At 41.7% G+C, this 19,277-nt stretch overlaps 1 protein-coding gene across 1 annotated transcript in view; it reads left to right on the forward strand.

Moving 5' to 3' along the window:
- Positions 1-19,277, forward strand: part of ARAP2 (ArfGAP with RhoGAP domain, ankyrin repeat and PH domain 2) — a 219,435-nt gene that overhangs the window by 148,715 nt on the left and 51,443 nt on the right. The window contains exons 21-24 of the mRNA XM_050947298.1: positions 1,757-1,969; positions 8,583-8,688; positions 14,621-14,768; positions 15,630-15,698. Coding sequence (XP_050803255.1) covers positions 1,757-1,969; positions 8,583-8,688; positions 14,621-14,768; positions 15,630-15,698 — 536 coding nt within the window. The remainder of the gene's footprint in view (positions 1-1,756; positions 1,970-8,582; positions 8,689-14,620; positions 14,769-15,629; positions 15,699-19,277) is intronic.

Genomic DNA, 19,277 nt, shown 5'->3' on the forward strand with positions numbered 1-19,277 from the left:
GCCGTCCCAAGCACCTGCTTGCTGGGCTGGTGCCTGGAGCTGGCCCTGTTTAAAGCTACTGCTCCCTCTCTGACCTCTTTCACCACCTGGCAGAACAGCCAAAGGAGGACAAGGGCATCTATCCTCCACTAAAGTAAATCTCTCTGGAGCACAGTTTCCTATAGAGGGTGTGTGCAAATTGCCTTCACCCTTTGCAGCATTGAGAATTAATCAAGCCTAGTGTTCTGAAGTACTATATATATATTAACCCTATAAAGACATGCTTCCAGAATATTACAGTGTCCATGGCCTCTGTCAGCATGGAATAGGTTTAATGAGGCATGCTCCATACATACATATATTGGCACTGATTCTTTGTCTAGCTGAACAACCTTTTTTTTGACTATGGTAATGCTGTCTTATGGTAAACTGTGGTATCCCAAAGTGTGTTGGTCTTGGCTGAAACCAAGAATAAGTGTTTGCTTAATTATTTTTTGATTCATTTGCAAGCTGAAGAATTTTTATAAATAACATTTTATTCTCCCAAGTATCTTAATCTAGTTGTATGTGTTGAACTGTTACTGAATCAGGGGAATTGTGATGCTGTAGTTATGAAGGAGAAGGCACATTTAGACTAATCCTTGGTTTTCAGACATTTTTAACATCCCTTTCAAAAATTAGCCTAGGGTGAAAATGCTTGTTCTTAGCTCAGAGATATATGGTGTCCTTTTTAATGGGATGATTATGATAATAATTAGTATTCTGAGTGTGGGAGAAATAAAGTGTACTCAGCTGAGACACTTATCAGATGCTTCTTTCTTGCTAGCATAGTGGTTTATACTTAAAATATGCCTGAAAAGGAACAAATTGCCATAAATGAATTTACCAGGCCCCACACCAAGGTTAACAATGCGGAACAATGATAGTGCTTTTAGATAACACAGTAGAGGTGAATTTGAAGGAGAATGTAAGCTGGTGATTTTCATGGATTTTGACAGAGTTCCTCTCCATACATGAAGGGTGCCATGGAAGAAAGCAGAGATGCGTTTGTTGGAAACATGAACTAGCTGGCAGCAGAGCTAGCATGGTTGGCAGCATATTTAAGGAGAAGCAAGGGAAAAGCAGCCTCAACAAAGAGAAACAAATTGACTACGCACGCAGTGCTGTCAAATGCACACATTTATCAAACTTAATATAAAAGGCTTTACTTATCTGTAGTAGTCGACGGTCACATTCATAACATATTTTTAGGGATGTTATATTTCAAATTGGCAGCGTCACTTTAAGCTTCCAGTCCACACACAGGAACAGTGGAATTGCCAGTGGCTCCCTTGTGGTGTCTGGAACTTGTCCACCTCAAAATGAGAGAGAGAATCAGCAGTGCCGTCATTAAGGCCTCGGGAGTCAAACATCTCAGAACGACCACACACATTAAAATAATACCTTTGGATTAGTCCTGAAGAGTCACTGCGGGAGGGACAGAAGTGCAGATATATTAAACTGGAAAGAAATCACCTTATTTAAAGAGGCAGCGCTCTTTCCCTTTATTGCCTCTTTTATGATGATTATAAGAAGTCCGTGAATGATTGTTGGAATTTGTAATTTTAAACTCTTCCCGAAGTAGTGCTCATAGAACAGTGATGTTACTAAAAATCCACTACAAAGAGGCCTGTTTTAACCGTAACTGGGTTTGGTGGTGCTGGTCAATGTTGTGTAAGGAATAACATTTTGATTTTAAGATAACACTTGATTTTTCCCTTGTGTTCCTGTATTTAAGGTTTAGGTAGCAAACATATCTACTCAAAGAATGGCGACCCTTCCCATGTGAGCGAACTCCTAGAGAGCTTCAAAAAAGATGCAAGAAGTGTTAAACTGAGAGCTGGAACGCATCAGCTGGAAGATGTGACTGATGTACTGAAATGTTTCCTGTCTCAAATAGATGATGCCCTTCTCACTAAAGAGCTTTATCCATTTTGGATCTCTGCACTAGGTAATAAATGCAAGGCAAAATAAACAGTCTTGTTCGTAGCTTAGAGGTGATCTTTTAGGAAAAGAACATGTAAATGTGAACTCATTAAAATTTTTAATACAAAATATTGTATTTATATATTTAATATATATACACACACAGCAAACATCAAATTATTGAATAATCAATAAAAGGATTCTATGTATATTATTAAAAAATCACTTTGAGAAATTATAGGTGAAATCCTAGCTCTACTGAAGTCAGTAGCAAAAGCATTAATTTGTGCACTCAGACCTGTAAATAATGTTCTTTGCCTGATCCTCTCTGTCTACTGCTTGCAAATATACAATCTTGTGTTGTGTTCCAGTAATATGTCCCAAGCTAAGTAAGGTTAGTCAATAGCTGGATGTGAGGTTTGCAAGTGTTGGAGAAAGTGGCATTGGAGTTCCAATAGAGACCATATATTTAGTAGGTGGTGCCTCTTCCTCTGAGTACATACAGAAGAGCCCTGATGGTTAAGGGGCATGATACTAGTGATGCGATATTCCAGGGGTTGCCAAACTTACTGACACTCTGAGCCACATACAACAATCTTCAGAAATTTGAGAGTCAGGGCGCGCCTGCAGGGGCTTAGGGCTGAAGCCCCAAGGCCGTCCTCCCTGTTGGGCAGAAGCCAGAGGCAATGTGTGAGGGGGACACATGGAGTCATGTTCCTTCCCAGATTTTTGCCAGGATTTACTGGCCCTGCTTGGTCACATGGTACCACTGGGCCCCCTCCCTGCACAGCAGCTTCAGGAGCTGGCAAGCTGAGAGCTGCGCCTTGGGTAGAGGCAATGGCAAACAGCTGGGAGCTGCAGGGACAGCCGCTGCTTTTGCTGCTGCCTCTCCCCAAGGAGCTAAAGCAGAAGCCCCTCTCTGCAGCTCCCATCTGTTTGCTGCCTCTCCATACGAAGCTAACACCTGGGAGCTGCAGGGAGGAGGCACTGAGGGTAAGAGGGGAGGCATTCCTGGGGGGGGATTATGCAAGCTGTTGGAGGGTCCAAACCTTTAAATTGTGCACCAAACATCTCTGGCAGAAGCCCTTAGCTCCACCTCCCCACTGAATGGCACAAACCCCGAGCTCCTGCCTCCCAGTCTGGTAGGTGGAGAATGGGGGCTGTGGGAGGCTCTGGGGCCTGTGGGAGGCTCCTGTAGCTGCACTTCAACTGTAAAAGAGCCGCATGCGGCTCACGAGCCGCAGTTTGGCCACCCTTGCCATATTCTGCATGAGACATAAATCAAGCTCTTGACTCCTGCAGTCGTTAAAGATCCTTTGGCTTAATTAGTTCTATATGTGTATATATACACATCAGTATGGATGTATGTGTTACTAAATCTGTACTTGTGCTGTTGAGTAATTTGTTACTTATATATGCCTCTCTTTAAGAAGTACAAATAAAACAAACTTAAACCTGAAAGAAAACTGTGAGACTTCAACCTAAACCCAGCTTCATCTTATTTTAGAAGCCCAAGAATATGTGTCTCCACTTAATAGAGATCAGGATCAAGTCGATAGTCACATGTTAACTGGGTTTAAAATTAGAGTGGTTGGTCGAAAGGTTTTTTGGGGTCCTTAGTTAGGAAAAACATAAACACACATTTATCTACTCTGTAAACAGTGCTGGCTTTATGCCTTCTGGTATAATTATAGGAGGTGAAGATTTTGCTATTATGACCTTGATTTTTGTTGAGGTCAACTTCCAGGTTTATTGACCTTTGGAGATAAATATTGACTGAAATGAAAATAAATGATGTTTACCTGTAGGGGCAATAAATCTTTATATTGTTTACAAATAAAAGTGAGTAAATATAATTAAGAATTATAACATCATAAATATTGACACCCTGGCAGTTTAAACTTTTGAGGTTTTTTCCTCCCAAGTGCGGTACTGGAATTGTAGATTCCTTTCAGAAGAAAGATGGCCCAAATGATTACATTGCTAGCCTTGGATTTGGGGGAGAGAGATTCAATTCCTTTATCTGCCACAGATTCTCTGTGTGACCTTGGTCAAGTAGCTTAGTCTTTCCGTGCCTCAGTGCCCCATCTGTAAAATGGAGATAGTAGCACTTTGCTACCTCACAGGGATGTTGTTATCATAAATACATTAAAGATTGTGAGCTGCTCAGGTACTATAGTAATGAAGCACATAAGATTGATAACACTTACATGGCACAATCTTATTGACTATAAATACTGTATCTCCATTTTAATTTTAGGAATAAAATATTGAATTTAAAAAGTATATAGCAGCATTAATTGCTCTCTAACTTGGCAAAAGATAAACCTAAATGTAGAAGTTTGAGTACTGGCCATTTGAGAACTTGGCAAATTCGTGGGAGAGAGAGCACCAGTAACTTAGAGAGACAATGGGGTTTAGGCAATAGCACATATTGTGGGAGACCATTCAAAAAGGAGCAGTTAGTAGGTTACAGATTTTTGTAATAAGCCATAAATCAAGAATCTGTAAACCACTAACCCCCTCTTTTTCTCCTGTGACTGCAGAGGTGTTAATGGGCCACTATACCTTGAATGGTCCCTTATACTATGTGCTAACTACTTATGTTGAACAATCTGTTCATCCTTGTATTTTGCTGTGAAGATGGGATTGCCTTTCCCAGACCTGAAGAAGAGCTCTGTGTTGCTTGAGAGCTTGTCTCTCTCACCAACAGAAGCTTTTCCAATAAAAGCTATTACCTCACCCACCTTATGTTTCTATTATCCTGAGACCGACATGGCAACAACAGCACGGCTTAGTACCAGTAACTGGCCTGACGAAGTATAGGACTGAATTTTGAAACTTAGATTGCTCTCATCAAGTCAGCAGTGAGAAAAAGTTTCATGAGCAACATTTTAAATTAGCAAAGAATCCTGTGGCACCTTATAGACTAACAGACGTTTTGGAGCATGAGCTTTCGTGGGTGAATACCCACTTCTTCAGATGCATGTGGTGGAAATTTCCAGGGGCAGTATATATATGCTAGCAAGCAAGCTAGAGATAATGAGGTCAGTTCAATCAGGGAAGATGAGGCCCTGTTCTAGCAGTTGAGGCGTGAAAACCAAGAGAGGAGAAACTGGTTCTGTAGTTGGCAAGCCATTCACAGTCTTTGTTCAATCCTGAGCTGATGGTGTCAAATTTGCAGATGAACTGAAGCTCAGCAGTTTCTCTTTGAAGTCTGGTCCTGAAGTTTTTTTGCTGCAGGATGGCCACCTTAAGGTCTGCAATAGTGTGGCCAGGGAGGTTGAAGTGCTCCCCTACAGGTTTTTGTATATTGCCATTCCTAATGTCTGATTTGTGTCCATTTATCCTTTTCCGTAGAGACTGTCCAGTTTGGCCAATGTACATAGCAGAGGGGCATTGCTGGCATATGATGGCGTATATTACATTGGTGGATGTGCAGGTGAATGAACCAGTGATGGTGTGACTGATCTGGTTAGGTCCTGTGATGGTGTCGCTGGTGTAGATATGTGGGCAGAGTAGGCATCGAGGTTTGTTGCATGGATTGGTTCCTGAGCTAGAGTTATTATGGTGCGGTGTGCAGTTACTGGTGAGAATATGTTTCAGGTTGGCAAGTTGTCTGTGGGCAAGGACTGGCCTACCACCCAAGGCCTGTGAAAGTGTGGGATCATTGTCCAGGATGGGTTGTAGATCCTTGATGATGCATTGGAGGGGTTTTAGCTGGGGGCTGTATGTGATGGCCGGTGGAGTCCTGTTGGTTTCTTTCTTGGTTTGTCTTGCAGTAGGAGGCTTCTGGGTACACGTCTGGCTCTGTTGATCTGTTTCCTTATTTCCTCGTGTGGGTATTGTAGTTTTGAGAATGCTTGGTGGAGATTTTGTAGGTGTTGGTCTCTGTCTGAGGGGTTAGAGCAGATGCGGTTGTACCTCAGTGCTTGGCTGTAGACAATGGATCGTGTGATGTGTCCGGGATGGAAGCTGGAGGCATGAAGGTAGGCATAGCGGTCGGTAGGTTTTCGATATAGGGTGGTGTTAATGTGACCATCACGTATTTGCACCGTGGTGTCTAGGAAGTGGACCTCCCGTGTAGATTGGTCCAGGCTGAGGTTGATGGGGGGGTGGAAGCTGTTGAAATCGTCGCGGAAGTTTTGGCTTCCACCCCCCCATCAACCTCAGCCTGGACCAATCTACACGGGAGGTCCACTTCCTAGACACCACGGTGCAAATACGTGATGGTCACATTAACACCACCCTATATCGAAAACCTACCGACCGCTATGCCTACCTTCATGCCTCCAGCTTCCATCCCGGACACATCACACGATCCATTGTCTACAGCCAAGCACTGAGGTACAACCGCATCTGCTCTAACCCCTCAGACAGAGACCAACACCTACAAAATCTCCACCAAGCATTCTCAAAACTACAATACCCGCACGAGGAAATAAGGAAACAGATCAACAGAGCCAGACGTGTACCCAGAAGCCTCCTACTGCAAGACAAACCCAAGAAAGAAACCAACAGGACTCCACTGGCGATCATATACAGCCCCCAGCTAAAACCCCTCCAACGCATCGTCAAGGATCTACAACCCATCCTGGACAATGATCCCACACTTTCACAGGCCTTGGGTGGCAGGCCAGTCCTTGCCCACAGACAACCTGCCAACCTGAAACATATTCTCACCAGTAACTGCACACCGCACCATAATAACTCTAGCTCAGAAACCAATCCATGCAACAAACCTCGATGCCAACTCTGCCCACATATCTACACCAGCGACACCATCACAGGACCTAACCAGATCAGTCACACCATCACTGGTTCATTCACCTGCACATCCACCAATGTAATATACGCCATCATATGCCAGCAATGCCCCTCTGCTATGTACATTGGCCAAACTGGACAGTCTCTACGGAAAAGGATAAATGGACACAAATCAAACATTAGGAATGGCAATATACAAAAACCTGTAGGGGAGCACTTCAACCTCCCTGGCCACACTATTGCAGACCTTAAGGTGGCCATCCTGCAGCAAAAAAACTTCAGGACCAGACTTCAAAGAGAAACTGCTGAGCTTCAGTTCATTTGCAAATTTGATACCATCAGCTCAGGATTGAACAAAGACTGTGAATGGCTTGCCAACTACAGAACCAGTTTCTCCTCTCTTGGTTTTCACGCCTCAACTGCTAGAACAGGGCCTCATCCTCCCTGATTGAACTGACCTCATTGTCTCTAGCTTGCTTGCTAGCATATATATACTGCCCCTGGAAATTTCCACCACATGCATCTGAAGAAGTGGGTATTCACCCACGAAAGCTCATGCTCCAAAACGTCTGTTAGTCTATAAGGTGCCACAGGATTCTTTGCTGCTTTTACAGATCCAGACTAACACGGCTACCCCTCTGATATTTTAAATTAGTTTTTTCATTGAAGGTCCATAATGAAGTCTCATTGACTAACATCCTGACTAGTGTATGTCACTAGAACTCTGTTCCAGCTTTGCAGCAGAGATTCCTGTTTTCGTTAAATAGTACTAGGGGTGCTTGTGTGACAGTTATAAATAACTGAAAGTGGGAGAGAATAGGTATACGAGATATATGTGGAACAGAAATTTAAATGAATTTTTTATATTTTCCAGGTAGTGAAAACAATATTTGCAACAGTGCATTATATTTTTATGTAGTATTCTTAATACACCATCTTGCTAAACACTTAATAGAGATGGTTAGTTATTAGCTAGAGAGAACAGAACAATTGCAAAACAAGATTTGAGGCAGAAAAAAAGAGGAGAGGAAGAAAAGCATGATACGAGTTAGTGGTTTTATTCCCAAACCTGGCAAGGTAGGCAGCAGGTTCAGCTTTAGGTACATTGTAGAGAGTCAAAGTAGATGCAGGGTAGAAAGCATAGTAGATCAATGGATAACACACAAGACACGGGAGACTGTATTCAATCACTGGCTCTTCCACTGACCTGCTGTCTGATCATGGGCAAGTAACTTCACCTCAGTGAGCCTCTGCTTCTCATTTCACCATTCATCTCTCTTGTCTGTTTAGATTGTAAACTATTTGGATCACTGTGTGTTTTAATCCCAGTTGAGGCTTCTACATACTACTATAATAATAAGGTGCAAAAAAAAGAGGATATTCTCTCCCAAATCAAAGCAATTTACAAACTACATGCACTCTCTACATTTTAAGGCATTCTTTGAAAACAATTTATTGCTTTCTGGTTAAATTGTAATTTTAAATGACTAGATCAGGGGTAGGCACATGAGCTGATTCAGTGGCACTCACTGCCTGGGTCCTGGCCACCGGTCCAGGGGGCTCTGCATTTTAATTTAATTTTAAATGAAGCTTCTTAAACATTTTGAAAACCTTATTTACTTTACATACAACAATCGTTTAATTATATATTATAGATTTATAGAAAGAGCCCTTGTAAAAACATTAAAATGTATTACTGGCACACAAAAGCTTAAATAAAGAGTAAATAAATGAAGACTCGGCACACCACTTCTGAAAGGTTGCCAACCCCTGGACTAGATGTTGCCATTGTAACAGGATCAGTATTGTTCTTGTTTTGGGACATGCATTATGGTGAATGTCCAGTCACTTTTTATTTCCTCCTCCATTAGATATACAGAATGAAAAGGAACGAGTGAGGAAGTATGGAACTTTTATTCAGAGCCTTCCACCCGTCAATAGAGCAACTTTGGCAGCTTTAACTGAACACCTTTACAGGTCAGTGTGTCAGCAGATTGACTCAGATTTTGCACCATAGCAGAGAACACTCAATAAGCATTTTTTACTTCACTGGCGTGACTGAAATGTCATTAACACTTCCTATATCGATAAGTACCATTCAGAGCTATTCAACTCGTCATGGCTAATTTTACTGAATCATAAATAGGATTAATAGGATTTGCATTAATTTGTAATCTGTAAACTGTATTTTTCTTACATTTTAATTTTAACTACAGATACCAACACACTTTAAAGAACAATCTTGCACCGACAGGAAGTTGCAGATATATAGTGAATATTAAATGAGTCTGTTAAGACCATCCTACCTGAATTTGTCATCCTCCAAAAGAGATGGGGCAGAAAGACCTAGGGAGTTTTAAAAGATTTTTAAAAGCCCTTTCTCATAAACTCTATCATGCATAGCAGTTCCTGAGAAGAGAATGCTCTGAGGGAGAGTCTAATATGTATGATGGCTTTAAGAATTAATTTTCCTAGCTATGTTTCATTACTTTTTAATTTTGCAAGTGTAACAGCCTGGGGGACTATTTGAAACCGTAGATTGAAACACATAGCAAAACCCATATTTCTTTCTAAGATAGAGTAAGCTGTGAAGAGTGTTTCAGAATTGTACAGCTTGAATGCTCCTGCACAAGTCAGACTGAATTAAATTTATCAGTGTTAATTGTTGTTAAATAGTTGTGGTTTTTTTGATAGTAGCAACTGAATACGTTCCATTGATGTTTGTCATAAACTAGCTGAATATCTCAAGTGGGGGTTCTGGAATGCCCGCTTCAGTACAATATACTAAGTTGAGGAATAAAGCTGTAACAGGGATTATCCTTAAAAATTGTTATTTGTACCGATAGAATAATTTAAGTCATTGGTAATAATTCTTCATTCTTCTTCGAGTGATGGTCCTTGTTGTCTTACATTGTGGGTTATGCATGTGCACCATGCTCCCGTAGCTGGAGAATTTGAAAGCAGTGTCCGCTGGTCTGTGCATGTGTCGTGGCTCATCTCGTGCCCATGATGAAGAGGATAAAGGTCAGGACAGACCAGCTGCCTCTTCAGTTCCTTCTCACTGCTACCACATGGTCTGGGTCACATACTTTAGTGTCCTCAGCTTTGGCTTAGTTCTATAAAATAAAACTTTTCAAACTAGATGATTCTTAAGTTTAAATAGTTTTTACTGTTTATTATTGGATTAGTTTCCCAGGGGGACCTTCCCACTACCTTGTTCCCTGTTCGGGAACTGGACTCTGCCCAGGACTCCAGGCTTCAAACTCAGTGCTTCCTACCCATGATCCTTCTTGGGCAGCAATGACCACTGTTTGTACTTCACTGGGGAATCTCTCATTGCAGTGTGGTGCAGTATCTGCTGATTGTTCCCCAGCTGTATCTGAGAGAGGCGGGAATGTCATCTCCGCAAATATCTCATGGAGGACCCAGGCAGAGGAACACCTCTGTATATTAGCCTGATTCAGCAAAAAGTGCACCTCCTGCTTCAAAGTCCGATGCTGGTGCAGGAGAATCTACCCCGAAAAACCCCACGGCAGGGTCTTGTCGGGAAGCTAGGAAGCACTGTCATAAGCATGAAACTAAATCTTCCTGTAAGTCCACTTCATAGAAGTCAGACTCAGCTGTAAACAACTCCATCGGCTTGACTCATGAGGATTTAATATGTCCTAAGTCCCAGAGGTATGACAACAAAGCCCATAAGCATTGGACTCCATCTCTACCAGACTGTGTTCCATCAGTACCATCCTTCCTGGTTTCTTCCAAACCCCAGGATTCACCAGGGCTGATGAAGTCAGATCACTGCCAACTATGGATACCATCCTCCTCATAGGCTCTGGTGGCCTGGACAAGCAGAACCCCTCTCACATCAGGGAGTTCTGTATCTGTTGCCCGCCCCACAGGACATTTTTGCTGTCCCAGATCGGAATCTCCTTCTCCATTGGGCCCCACCATTTCCAGGGACATATCACCACCTCTGGGAGAATCAGCTGCTGGAAGTAGCTTATCACCTGACCCATCTGCAGAATACATCTCCCCTCCAATGGCACCGACAATACCACCACTGGCACTGTAATCAGCCTTCTCCTCATCAGGAGATTTTGAGTCATCTACTGAACTGCTCTTCCCTTATTCTGTGTGTCCACCACAACTCAAAAGACCCTCACTGGCTTGGGAACAACCTCTGCCTCATCTAACTTTGAGCTTCTGCTACCCTATGCCATGGGGGCCCCTGTGATCACCTATCAGCCACTCCTACTGATCTACTTCCCCTAAAGAGTTGATCTGATCTGCTAGGGGGACACCCCTTGCCTCTCTGCTAAGAGGATGCTCAGATCTGCTCCCAGATATGACAGAGGAGGAGGAACATTATGCTCCTGATCTTGTGGTTCCACTGGAACCAGCAAGGCTGCCATCGTCATCCCTGGATAAAGTGGTGACTTCTAGTCCCCTTGCCTCTTGATGACTTCAGGCAGTTCCAGGACCTTCTCTGCAGAGTTTCTGGAAAGTTTCAAATATCTCTTAAAGAGATCCAGGACTCCCAGCACAAACTCTTAGACATCTTGCATGCTTCTGAAACCAACAGAATAGCTCTCCCTGTTAATGAAGCCGTATTGGTGCCAGTTAGGGCAGTACACACTCCTAACACCAAAGGAGCTGAGAAGCATTATTATGTGGTGGCCAAGAATTTTTGTTTTCACTCCCCTTTCCCAATTTACTAGTGGTTCATGCCTCTTCTAAAAGGGTTAGAGAGCAGCATCCCCCATAAACTCCTGCTGACAAAGAGAGAGAATGCCTGGATCTGCTTGGAGGAAAGGTCTTCTCATCATCCAGCCGCTTAATACATTTTCCTGAATTACACCAAGTTTGTGAAGTTTGACAGCCTTCCATGTCAAGACAGAGCTCTTTTTCAAGCTCTGATAGACAATGGCAAACTGGTAGCCAGGACCATCCTCCAATCTGTAGTCGATACTGCCTCTAGAGCTATAGCTACTGCCATTGTTGTGCACAAGGAGTCATGGCTCCATGTGTCAGGGTTTGCTAAGGAGTTCCAGAATGCCATTGAGGACCTCCCCCTTGATGAATAGCAGCTCTTCAACCGGAAGGCGGACGAGTCCTTCCATAGCCTGAAGGATTCCTGGGTTACCCTCCACTTGCTGTGGATATGCCTGTCACTAAGAGGAAGTTTCACCACCCACAGGTCACATCTAGATTTGTAAAAGCAGCAAAGAGTCCTGTGGTGCCTTATAGGCTAACACACGTATTGGAGCATGAGTTTTTGTGGGTGAATAAGGTCTATAAGGTGCCACAGGACTCTTTGCTGCTTTTACAGATCCAGACTAACACGGATACCCTTCTGATACTTGAGATCTAGATTTATGGCTCAGCAATTTTTCTGTCAGAGCAGCTATGAACCAATACATAAGAGACCAAGGGTTCAAAAGTCCCACTTCCTTACACCCTCAGCAATAGGCTTGGCACTCAAGCTCAGTCCCTGGTTCAACGTTATTTTTGATGGGAGCTCAAGAGACACAAAACACTAAGATCAACACCTCCTGCCCCCGCTCCACACTATTTGAGGGTCATCTGAAAGTCTTTTTCAACCCCTGGAACTGATGACAATGGACAAGTTGCTGCTGAGTGTCATCTGCTCTGGCTATACAATATATTTTGCAATACTACCTCGTCCAGAAACCTCCTACCGCCCTGTGGAAAACTCTCATGTGAGGGTATTCTCAAGAAGTGAACTCCTTATTACAGTGAGGAGCAATAGAACTATGCCCCCCCCTCAAGACTAAAGGAGAGGGTTTAACTCCACCTACTTCCTAATATCCAAAAAGAAGGGCACTTGGAGACCAGTCCTTGACCTCTGTCATCTCAACTGTTTCATTCACAAATTCAGATTTTGCATGGTCACATTGGCAGTGATAATTCCATCTGCAGAAAAGTCCATGTGGTCCATGGCTCTTAATATGAAGGGTGCATACTTTCACACAGACATTCATCCTGCCCATAGATGCTCTGTAAGATTCATGGTGTGCTTAAACCATTTTCAATACAGAGAACTTCCTTTGGGGATAGCAACTGCCCCCAGAGTCTTTACCAAGATATTTTCAGTAGTAGTAGCAACAAGGCTTGGCTTACACTGTGGGACAAAAGATATGGCTTTTTACAGAACACCTCTACACAGACAGACAGACCCTCTCAGAAACTAGGTCACCGCTTCCTTGGCCTGTATCGGATCAACTTAGTAACCTTTGAGCTTCAGTTCTCTCAGTCCCTTAGGGACCACCCTGTATTCCTTGTGTTACTCCTAAAACCTTACACTGAGAATACATTTCCCCATAGAGCCTAAGGTCCACAAGTATAAGGTATCAGAGGGGTAGCCGTGTTAGTCTGGATCTGTAAAAGCAGCAAAGAATCCTGTGGCACCTTATAGACTAACAGACGTTTTAGAGCATGAGCTTTCGTGGGTGAATACCCACTTCGTCAGATGCATGTGGTGGAAATTTCCAGGGGCAGGTATATATATGCAGGCAAGCTAGAGATAATGAGGTAGTTCAATCAGGGAGGATGAGGCCCTGTTCTAGCAGTTGAGGTGTGAAAACCAAGGGAGGAGAAACTGGTTTTGTAATTGGCAAGCCAATTGGCAAGCCAATTACAAAACCAGTTTCTCCTCCCTTGGTTTTCACACCTCAACTGCTAGAACAGGGCTTCATCCTCCCTGATTGAACTACCTCATTATCTCTAGCTTGCCTGCATATATATACCTGCCCCTGGAAATTTCCACCACATGCATCTGACGAAGTGGGTATTCACCCACGAAAGCTCATGCTCTAAAACGTCTGTTAGTCTATAAGGTGCCACAGGATTCTTTGCTGCAAGTACAAGGTAAGTAACCTCCTCTTCCAAGTATAGGAAATGTAGGAAATAAGGTTTAAATCAGAAAATCGTGAGTTTTTAAGGTGCCCATGTAACCCCACACCACCTGGGAGTGGTACTCTATCCCCTCAAGTGGCACCTAAACCACTTAGAGATTAATGAGTCTGCTACAGCCTTAACCAAGAGCCATGTGGCTTTTAGCTCATGCAGTAGAGGCTTATGCATTTAGTTCTAAAGATTCCAGGTTTGAATCTGCCTGTCGGTGTTGCACTCACTTGAAGCAGACATAGCAAAAGTTGGCACCTAGTGCCCTGTGGTATTTTAAAGAAATGGTTGTTTCTTAAAGAATCATATAGAGCATAACATGCTTAAGCATGTATTTGCATGTATAGCAGTGACTCTGAAAAGGATTTGGAGATTGTGGTGGACGCATAATCAGCTGAACACAAGCTCCCAATGTGGTGCTGTGACCAAAAGGTTGTGATGCGTTCTCCATCACTGACAATTTTTAAATCAAGATTGGATGTTTTTTTCTAAAAGAGGTGCTCTAGGAATTAGTTTGGAGAAGTTCTGAGTTCAGACTGGATGATCACAATGGTCACTTCTGACTTGGAATCAGTAAAAAAAAAAAAAAAATCCTAGTACAATTAGTTAGAAAATTTTAACAGCACTATAGAAATAAAAATGTTTTAAGAGTTTCATTATCTCTTCCCCCATTTTCTGACCATATCCAACTTACACAGATCACAAAATGTAGTAGTAGTAGTATGAAGACGATTATTGATGTGACACCACTCACTACCATAGATGAGAGGCAGAAAGAAAGCATTAATTAATATTTGTGTAAAAGTACATGAAATCATTACATACATGTAAAAGACTAGATAAAAATAGGTTAATAATTTTGTTTAGTAAAACTATACTGTTGAAAATACTTCTGTTGGAAAAGCACTCTGTGTCCTTGAGTCGAGCCTTGAACAGTGTCAAGAACAATGGAGTATTCTAAATGGATTTATTCTCCTTCAAACAGGGTACATAAATGTTCAGAAATCAATTTTATGAACCCGCACAATCTAGCCATGGTGTTTTCATCGTGTTTATTTCAAACTAAAGGACATACCAGCGAAGAAGTCAATGTAATAGAGGATCTAATTAAAAATTACATACAACTCTTCGATGTAAGTATCTTACATAACGTAGTGGCCTAAGTGCTCTGGTAATAGAATTTTGTAAAATGTGTGAAAATCTCTATGCATTTCATGATCTTGCACAAAGATGTTGTCTTCACAAATGTTTTTTGTGCAATGTTGGTTACACTGCTTCACAGTGCGCAGGATTCTCTGATGCTTTAGCTCGGTGGCCTTTGCTTTTTATTTGGCTGCTTTTAGACATTAATTCTGAACTAGTCTAGACTGAAGAGAAAAAGCTGTGTTTATAGAGTTGCAGTGAATCAGTCTTTTTTCCAAATGAGTGCGCACAGCTCTTCTCGCTGGCATGAAGATGGCATAGTTTTTAATGAATTCCAAGATTGTGATCTTTAAAAGTGGTATGTTTGTTCACCTGTTATGGTTCTTGTGTTGCAGCTAAGGTATGATAGTTTAGTCCCAGACTTTTGACTCAGTTAATGATGAGCACTTCAGAGAGATACTGTTTTCTTCCAAAGCTCTTTGCAGAAGAACTGAATCCAACTGAATTTATTCATTACTAGTGACTAACCATTGTGACCCACTATGCAGCATTCTTCATTTTTATATTGGGTCACAGAGGAAATGTGTTGATATAAACAGCTCAGTGGTATGGTGGATTTTAGGGAAAAATCCTCTTTAGATTTACAATTGATAAAAAATAGTGCCTCCTCTTTGATACTAGGAAAAAATCTCTCAATCAGATTAAATACACTGTAAGTGTAATCACTCCTAAGGGTATAATGACCCTACTTGATTTTCTTAGTGTAGTTAGCCATTATAAAGAATCCACTAAGGATGACAAAGTGTTATGTTAGTTTCCTTCTAACTTACTGAAATATCCATTTTCAACAGATAAATGAGGATCAGGTCAAACAAATGGATACAGAGAACCGCTTTATTACCAAGTGGAAAGACACTCAAGTAAGTGGTGAAACTCAATTGATTTGGGAATGGTCATAACAAAATGTTTTGTTGTCATGTAGCAGTTTTGTAGTTCTTTATGGTGATTTGCATAATGTACCCATTTTGAAAAGAGACATAAAACAGCAAAGTGAAACAACTGTGTCTATGCAGCGTTAGTCCCATGAAATTATCTAACACATAATGGGACTATATCTTACCTATATATCTCATTCAGATTTCAACTTTAGATATATTTAGTTCCATATGTTTTATAAACTCTGGAAAGTAGTGATCGGCGTTGTTAGGAAAACATTTTGAGCTCCTATCTTTAGGACAGAATTCTCTGTATGTATTGGAATTATAAAACAAGCTTATCAATAGATAATGGCATGGTGTGAGCTTGGGCACCTCTGATTATCTTAGTGTTCAAACAGAATGCATAAAAAAGAGGCCATTTTCAATGCAGGGAGGCTTCAAACCATAACATTTATTTTTTAAAAAAACAAACCCACTTTGAATTGCTCTGTGAAGTTATTAGGAAGCTGTGGCATGCTATACTCTCTGCAAGAAGAACTGTTAAGTGAGTAGCTACATGCTTCATTAGCTAAGGTTTGAGTAGTGTTCATGAGTGGTCCCAATTAGAGCACATGGCAGTGATTCTAAGACAGGAGCTGAACCTTGGGAAGCTGTTGATCAGGTGGGCAGCTGAATTAACCATAACAAAAGGAAACCTATGAAACTTGTGATCTATGTAGGAGATCTGAAATAAGGTTGGGGAGAAGCCCTGGGAAGTTCAATAATTTAGTAGGACTACAGGAGTTAATGTGATCAAACTATGAGTCAGTATTGGTGGCTGCCCTTCTCGATTATGTGTGTGGCGTAACACATAGTAAATCTCAAAGTACCTTAATTCATCAATAAAAGTAAGTTTGTTGTGGTGCTCATGGAAGTTGCATGTTCCACAATTCTCTGTATTTCTGCTGAGTTGTATTGCTTTGTCTCCTCTCCTTCTGCCATCGATGTCAAATTTCATTGCCCTGGGGAAAGGTGGTGTTGTATAGCCATTTTGTGGATGTGAATGTATGAAAACTTGAATGCCTCTTTTGCTATGTGTATGAAAATTCTGCGTCGTGTGAAGATTGTGTTGCCACTAGCCTCGTTCATGGAATGTGTGCACCTGACTTTCTAGTGCAAAGGGCTAAATATAATACCACCACATGCCTCCTGCTGGCAAGGGACTGAAATTTACATTAAAAAAAGAAATACAGCAACATCTCATATCTCTATTGCTTTTGAGTGGTGATGCTATTGAGAGAAGACTTTTGCTGGGAGGAATTAAGTCTTGATGCCTAAGATCTAGGCACATAGAAAGTTGGAGGAAAGATAATTTTTGTACCTTCTAACTGTGTCATTTCCTGGAGACTTAGCACCAAGGAATGCCTGCAATGAACAGTCCCTTTCATAGGATTTCATCCCCATAGGAAGTAACAGGGGAAGCTCCAATGGCTATGGTGCTATTTGCAGTTTCTTCTGGTGTCGCTACAGGTACAGCCACTGAAGCTAAGAGCGTAAATGAGAGAAGTGCCTTGGGAGTGAAGATTCCACTTGTACTTCCATGTGTTTGGAGTTGGTGAAAAAGGGAAATAGAAGGTGTTGGGCATGGGTGACCAATTTGGGAGCTCTGGTTGCTGATAGCTGAGTGCATTCAGCCAAAACTACAGTTCTGGACAGAGCAGAATGCTAGGAAGAAGTAGATGTGATGTTCCATGTTTTTTTGTGGAAAGATCACTATGGCACTTTCCTTAGGAATTGGTTCTTGTTCTGAAGGCTATTTTCAAAAGGAAAGAGGCTAGAGACTTACTTTCTCATTTTTAAAATTGAAGGTTAAGCTTCCTGCAGTCATTTGGTGTCATTTAAAAAAATCCCATTATGATATACTTAATTTTTCCACAGTAAAACCGAAGTGGGACAGAACCTAGTGGCTGATTGACCAGTATGTGGGAACTTTAGTAGTTGCTGGGAAGAAGAATTGTGAAAAGGCTGAATTGTGTTTCTGACTATTTGTTTTCACTTTGTTTGTAACAAATTCTACTTTATTTATAATAAGAGTTCATGTGTGATCAACCCACTACATTTTATAGCCCCTGGCTTGAGTCTCATCAGCCTATCAATAGCTGAGTTTAAATTCTTCCAACAAAAAGCACTTTTATTTCAACCTTAACACAAACAAACAAACATATTCAACCTTGAGAGGGAAGTAAACAGAGTAAGAGGGGATACAGCCGTGGACAGAAGAATTGGCATAAGGAGGAAGGTTAGTGTAGATAGCAGACTAACAGGTGATGCTGGTGGTAGAATGTCTGTGCCTAACAGGGTAAAGAATGTCAGTGAAGCCAAACGGCAAAAATTAAGATGTCTGTACACTAATGCGAGGAGCCTAGGGAACAAAATGGAGGAACTAGAGCTACTGGTGCAGGAAGTGAAACCGGATATTATAGGGATAACAGAAACATGGTGGAATAGTAGTCATGACTGGAGTACGGGTATTGAAGGCTATGTGCTGTTTAGGAAAGACAGAAATAAAGGCAAAGGTGGTATAGTAGCATTGTACATCAATGAGAAGGTTAACTGTAAAGAAATAAGAAGTGATGGAATGGACAAGACAGAGTCTGTCTGGGCAAAAATCACACTGGGAAAGAAAGCTACTAGAGCCTCCCCTGAGATAGTGCTTGGGGTGTGCTACAGACCGCCGGGATCTGATTTGGAGATGGATAGAGACCTCTTTAATGTTTTTAATGAAGTAAACACTAATGGGAAATGTGTGATCATGGGAGACTTTAAGTGCTAGCAAGAATAATAGGGCTCAGATTTTTCTGGATGTAATAGCTGATGGATTCCTTCACCAAGTAGTTGAAGAACCAACAAGAGGGTGCCATTTTAGATTTGGTTTTGGTGAGTAGTGAGGACCTCATAGAAGAAATGGTTGTAGGGGACAATCTTGGTTCGAGTGATCATGAGCTAATTCAGTTCAAACTAGATGGAAGGATAAACAAAAATAGATCTGGGACTAGGGTTTTTGATTTCAAAAGGGCTAACTTTAAAGAATTAAGGAAATTAGTTAGGGAAGTGGATTGGACTGAAGAACTTGTGGATCTAAATGCGGAGGAGGCCTGGAATTACTTTAAGTCGCAGCTGCAGAAACTATCACAAACCTGCATCCCAAGAAAGGGGGAAAAAAACATAGGCAGGAGTTGTAGACCAAGCTGGATGAGCAAGCATCTCAGAGAGGTGATTAAGAAAAAGCAGAAAGCCTACAAGGAGTGGAAGAAGGGTGGGATTAGCAAGGAAAGCTACCTTAGTGAGGTCAGAACATGTAGGGATAAAGTGAGAAAGGCTAAAAGCCAAGTAGAGTTGAACCTTGCAAGGGGAATTAAAACCAATAGTAAAAGGTTCTATAGCCATATAAATAAGAAGAAAACAAAGAAAGAAGAAGTGGGATGGCTAAACACTGAGGATGGAAAGGAGGTTAAGGATAACCTAGGCATGGCCCAATATCTAAATAAGTACTTTGCCTCAGTCTTTAATGAGGAGCTTAGG

Source organism: Gopherus flavomarginatus, chromosome 3, assembly GCF_025201925.1.
Source record: "Gopherus flavomarginatus isolate rGopFla2 chromosome 3, rGopFla2.mat.asm, whole genome shotgun sequence".
NCBI lineage: Eukaryota > Metazoa > Chordata > Testudines > Testudinidae > Gopherus > Gopherus flavomarginatus.